General features: G+C 49.8%; 1 protein-coding gene across 1 annotated transcript; it reads right to left on the reverse strand.

The window, feature by feature from the left end:
- Window positions 1–4,031: 4,031 nt before the first annotated feature.
- LOC311604477 (small ribosomal subunit protein uS2-like) lies at window positions 4,032–5,033 on the reverse strand. The gene has a single exon (XM_084794454.1). It carries the CDS (start codon window positions 4,994–4,996, stop codon window positions 4,109–4,111), a length of 888 nt encoding a protein of 295 aa, XP_084650580.1. The 5' UTR covers window positions 4,997–5,033; the 3' UTR covers window positions 4,032–4,108.
- Window positions 5,034–6,164: the final 1,131 nt, after the last annotated feature.

Here is a 6,164-nt window from a genome sequence, read left to right on the forward strand (position 1 = left end):
CGATGGTAACATCAGCGTCTTTGGGAACCACACCATCTTGACACAAGAGGCAGCGAGCCATGTGTTCACCATAGTGAGGAATACAGTTAGTTCATCATCTGGCTGGCTGTCTCAAAGTAAGTACTGGCGACCTTTCTTGCAGGGCGTTGTGCACCGTCAGCTTTTTAAACGGATGACGGGCACATGTGCTCAGAATGAAGTGGGTGTGGGGGATAAGGCGACAGGATGGCCTGGAATCTTGTGAGATCAGCATTCAGGAGAAGCAGTGGCAAAAGACGTAATCTAGTCAGAAGGGCACTTAAGGTGAGTGTAGGTTGGACATTCAATATCCCAGAGTCGGTGACAAATGTTAGAGATGTGTTGCCCACCATCAGGGCACAGACACAGCGCTCCAGGGTGGTGTGGGTGATGAGGGTGGAGTTGTAGGACTCACATGACTGTGGATCTGGGCAACCAGGGAACTTCAGCTTGGACTTTCTTGATGTAATCAAGAGGGAGACGTTTCACAAGTAGAGAGGTGGACCCAGAGGCAGTTCCTCTACCAGAGCTCTGGAAACCCAAAAAGCCTGCAGACCTCTGCACTGACCGTTCACCTTATGAACTCAACCCAGACGATCTCATCAACAATGTCATCTCTATGATGAGCACTGGAGCAGCTGGTCCTTGCCAGTGGTGTGATGCCTGGGGCATAGTCATCACAGTGGTGTGGTGCCTGGGGCGTAGTCATCGCAGTGGTGTGGTGCCTGGGGCGTAGTCATCACAGTGGTGTGATGCCTGGGGCATAGTCATCGCAGTGGTGTGATGCCTGGGGCGTAGTCATCGCAGTGGTGTGATGCCTGGGGCGTAGTCATCACAGTGGTGTGGTGCCTGGGGCGTAGTCATCACAGTGGTGTGATGCCTGGGGCGTAGTCATCGCAGTGGTGTGGTGCCTGGGGCGTAGTCATCGCAGTGGTGTGGTGCCTGGGGCGTAGTCATCGCAGTGGTGTGATGCCTGGGGCGTAGTCATCGCAGTGGTGTGGTGCCTGGGGCGTAGTCATCACAGTGGTGTGATGCCTGGGGCGTAGTCATCACAGTGGTGTGGTGCCTGGGGCGTAGTCATCGCAGTGGTGTGATGCCTGGGGCGTAGTCATCGCAGTGGTGTGGTGCCTGGGGCGTAGTCATCGAAGTGGTGTGGTGCCTGGGGCGTAGTCATCGCAGTGGTGTGGTGCCTGGGGCGTAGTCATCGCAGTGGTGTGGTGCCTGGGGCGTAGTCATCGCAGTGGTGTGGTGCCTGGGGCGTAGTCATCGCAGTGGTGTGGTGCCTGGGGCGTAGTCATCGCAGTGGTGTGGTGCCTGGGGCGTAGTCATCGCAGTGGTGTGGTGCCTGGGGCGTAGTCATCGAAGTGGTGTGGTGCCTGGGGCGTAGTCATCGCAGTGGTGTGGTGCCTGGGGCGTAGTCATCGCAGTGGTGTGATGCCTGGGGCGTAGTCATCGCAGTGGTGTGATGCCTGGGGCGTAGTCATCGCAGTGGTGTGATGCCTGGGGCGTAGTCATCGCAGTGGTGTGGTGCCTGGGGCGTAGTCATCGCAGTGGTGTGGTGCCTGGGGCGTAGTCATCGCAGTGGTGTGGTGCCTGGGGCGTAGTCATCACAGTGGTGTGGTGCCTGAGGCGTAGTCATCACAGTGGTGTGATGCCTGGGGCGTAGTCATCACAGTGGTGTGGTGCCTGGAACATAGTCACCAGCACCATCTTGCTTTCCTGTGGAAATGAGCTGGTGCTATGTGTCAGTGAGAGCTGCATCAATGACCCCAATTCTTAGCTCTGTAAATACTGCCCTGGGCACATGCTTGCCACTGCCCATCTCACTGAAGAAGGTGCCGAAAATTCCTCTCTTCACAATGGTCTTATTTTTTTTGACATTCAACCATTCAGCTAGAGACCATGGCTCCGGACTATAGCAATCCCAGAAGGCATTGCCAATCTGGGGACCAGCCTGGCTAACGTGGATGGAATGTACTCACACACGTAGCTACAGGTTAGGAGGTGAAGGTCCTGGTTACCATTCCTAACAAACTAAGAACAAGGGAGACAAATGCACTGATTTTAATACTTTCCAACTAAGGTCGTCTTCCATCTTTCTTTATTCTTACAATCATTCACCTAAACTAACAACAGACTAAAGTAATCTTAATATTTACATATTTATTTTTAATATTTATTATTTATTATTATTAACTTTAGTTTTTCGAGACAGGGTTTCTCTGTGTCCTGGACTCACTTTGTAGACCAGGCTGGCCTCGAACTCACAGAGATCTGCCTACCACTGCCTCCTGAGTGCTGGGATTACAGGTGTGCACCACCACACCTGGCTTTTCTTTCTTTCTTTTTTTTGTAAGAGACAGGATCTTACCATGTTTCCCCAGGCTAGTCTCACAATCCTAGGCTCAGGCTGTCCTCCTGCCTCACCCTCCCAGATACCTGGTGCCATAGGCTCACAGCAGTGACATTATTCCCTGTGTCTCCCCAACGCAGGCACCCTGTAGGGGTTGTCTGCCATGAACCTGTTAGGAAAACTTTGGCTTCTAACAGAGGAGAGACTGGATCTCAGAGGTTTTGCAGCACCACAACAGTGGTATGGTTTATCAAGATTCAGAACCAGTGTGTGAGGTCATCTCGCTCCCTGAAGAAAGTGGGTTTTGAGTCATGTCTCATGTGTACCCCACGCTGGCTTCAAGCTCCTGAGTGCAGGGACTGCAGGTGTGTGGCACCATGGCCAGCAGACACATTTCTGTCAGCCACGCACTGCCCTGATGGTTCTTTTACCTTGTGTTTTGCTTGATTTTTACGGCTCTCGCCTTGCCTTTCCAGCCAGCTGGCAACCCGCATGGAACCAAATGTCATGATTCAGCCCTCATGGCGTTTTCTAAGTACACAGAATATTGAAGCCCTCACTGTTTGAATTCAAAATTTTCTTGAAACTCACAAATCCAATATTTCTTGTTTGCCCTTTCTCGGGGCTTGGGTATATGTACTTTACCAGAAGACTGAGGAAGAATGGCTGATTCCTTATTTCTCAGAGTTTTCAAAAGAGCAGACTCCCTTCTGCTCAAATGACCTAATATCCCTTTCCTTGCTACTAAACTTATGAACACTACTGTATCATGTGCCTGCTACTGTTTACTAGTCACTTACTGCCCACCTCCAAATGTCTATCTGAGCCTTGATCATTTGCTATGTGTAATTTAAGTGGTTTATATCTTGTTTTATTTCTCATCGGAGAATTCTAAAAACTTTATCTAGCCCATAATCTTCTTGTTTCGGTTTTATGGCTTCTGAGGAAAGTACACGATGCTGTCAGCTAGTTTGGTGTGCTCCTTTCTCGGATTGTGCGTCGTGTGGTTTTGTCAGACGTCTAAACCAAAGGTCAAATGAAGTTAACTAGTACAAAGTGGTCTGGGATTTAAAAAAAATCCAATGTGTTGTTACTTACCATTTTATTTTTTAAATGTAGTTGATTTAATGTGTAGGAAAGTGTGATCAACGAAGTAATGAAGGAGATTATAAAATACAAAATCAACTAGTTATTGACTATTTATTAAATTAAAATTTATCATTCAAATAGCTTGGCCATCTTAAACAATGACAAGGAGACTAACCATTTCATCTAATTAATGACTAAAACAACATATTTATGGCATTGCCTCATCATGAGATATTAAGAGGGTAAGAACTTAATCCAACTGTGGCACTTAGAGATGATGATGGTGGTGGTGGTGGTAATAATGTATTTTATGCTTAACAATTCTAATAAAGAAGACCTTAAATGTTTTTTACCGTCTCTTCCTGTGGGGCGTGACTGGAGTTAGAGGAGGCCGTCAGAGTGGAGTCTCCATGATTCAACCCAGATGGCTTTACATGATGATGAAGACACTGTACAATCCACAAGCTTGCTCCCAGTCTCTCGCCCTAGAGACCCTGCCGTGTCTCAGCCCGTTCCCAGCAAGTCATCACCAGCATAGCCCTTAATCATAGGCCAAGATTAACCCCTTCTTTTTTTTTTTCAGAGACAACTTTTAGAGACTTTATTTTCCTTCCATTTCTCCCTTTGCTCAGGTGTCTGCAGAGCAGCTCAGGACCACTCAGTGGTGGCTCCAACCCACTCAGTGGCCTGCGCAGTGGGAGCTGCTGACCAGTCCTCAGTGGTTGGCTGGGAGCTCCAGTCCTCAGTAGGGAACTGCTGGATGGGTACGGAGGGCACCTGCACACCCTCAGACCAGTCGGCCATCTCTGGCTGCGCAGTGGTGAACTCAGGAGCTGGTGCAGTCCATTCTCCCTGGAATTCCTCCTTGGTCACGGTCTTCCCAGCAGCAGCCTGCTCCTCCTTCTCAATCTCCTCTGGGTCTCTGTAGAAGTAAAGATCAGGCATCACCTCCCATGGGTGCTCACGGGAGATAGTGCCACGCATGCGGAGTACTTCCCGGGCCAGCATCCACCACATCAGACCCACTGAGTGAGCTCCCTTGTTGTTGCATGGGATGGCAATGTCAACATGGCGCAGAGGAGAATCCGTGTTGCACAGAGCGATGGTGGGCAGGTTGACATAAGAGGCCTCTGTGAGGGGCTGGTGGTCAGCCCTGGGGTCAGTCCCCACTAGAAGCCGTGGCTCCCTGAAGGCTGCTTGGATCTGGTTGGTGAAGGTCCCAGGTGTGAAGCAGCCAGCAATAGGAGTGACTCCAGTGGCAGCAGCAAACTTCAGCACCGCTCGCTGGCCAGTGCTCCTGGAGGAGATGACGCTGACGTCAGCAGGGTTCTCAATGGCAACAATAGCACGAGCTGCAAGCAGTAGCTTCTCCCAGGTCCTCTTCAGATTTATGGTGTAGATACCATCACTCTTCCTTTTGTAGATGTACTGCTCCATCTGAAAGTCAAGGTTGGTGCCACCTAAGTGGATTCCCGAGGCAAGGAATTTGAGGACATCCTCCTCCTTCATCTGCAGGACATCAAGGGCTCCGGACATTGTGTAAGCTTCCCTTTAAGTTATGACGGGAATCAAGAACAACGCCGTATGGACCCGTCCTTGGGCAGCATGGAAAGCAACCCCTTCTTTTTAAACAACAATTAAAAACCTGCAAGTCTGTGGTATAATTTCAGGAAGGAGACAATTGGCCTGGAAAACTGAAGAATGACTTGGTGGGTAAAAGGTGAGACTGTGCCTGTACTAAAGGGAGCTGTGAGCACAAGGCAGGAAAATATAAAGAATCTGGAGGTTGCGGTTGTGGGAGAAACTCGGCATAACTGACAGGTCAGTGATTTGGAGACAAAGGCAGGAGGTGAGGCTGGCCAAGTGGCCAGGGGCGCGAGTGTACCAAGGCCAACGCGTCGTTGAAAATGCATTTGGATTTTGTAGTAAGTTGCATGGAAAGCCATCAAGGGCGCCAAGGGCTAACGTGGCAAGACCTGGTTTGCTGAGTAAGAACAGTCTCATCACAGCGAGGAGAACAGTTGCAGAGTGGGACAGAGACAGAAGCAGGGAGACATAGGGACCTGTGGGGACCCACAGCGGGTTTCCAGGGGACCCACAGTGGTTTTCCAGGTGAAGAACGGTGCTAGTTTGCACTAGGCTGATGGGTGCACAAAAAGAAAGTGCTAGTGGAAGTTGAAAAGAGAACAGTGAAGATTGACTCCCTTTTATTTTTATTTATTTTTTATTTTTTTGGTTTTTTGAGACAGGGTTTCTCTGTGTAGCCTTGGCTGTCCTGGACTCCCTTTGTAGACCAGGCTGGCCTTGAACTCACAGCGATCCGCCTGCCTCTGCCTCCCGAGTGCTGGGATTAAAGGCATGCGCCACCACGTCCGGCCCCCTGACTCACCTTTTAAAAAAATGTTATTTCTTTTACAATTATGTTCCTGTGTGGGTTTGCACATTTGCATGCAGTGTCAGGGGAGGCCGGAAGAGAGTCTGTTGCCTTGGAGCTGGCGTTGGAGCAATTGTGAGCTGCCCAACATGAGAGCTGGGAAACAAACTTGGGTCCTCTTCAAGAGGAGCCATCTTTTGGTCCCAGCTCAAGTGTGTGTGTGTGTGTGTGTGTGTGTGTGTGTGTGTGTGTGTGTGTATCTGTGTGTCTGTGGGTGTGTATGGGTGATATGTGTGTGTGTGTGTGTGTGTATCTGTGTGTGTGTATAAT

Source organism: Acomys minous, assembly GCF_964271855.1.
Source record: "Acomys minous genome assembly, chromosome: 9".
Classification (NCBI taxonomy): Eukaryota; Metazoa; Chordata; class Mammalia; order Rodentia; family Muridae; genus Acomys; species Acomys minous.

Bases quoted from the DNA above. Each gene is read 5' to 3' on its own strand.
- LOC311604477 (XM_084794454.1), bottom strand. From the start codon at position 4,996: ATGTCCGGAGCCCTTGATGTCCTGCAGATGAAGGAGGAGGATGTCCTC.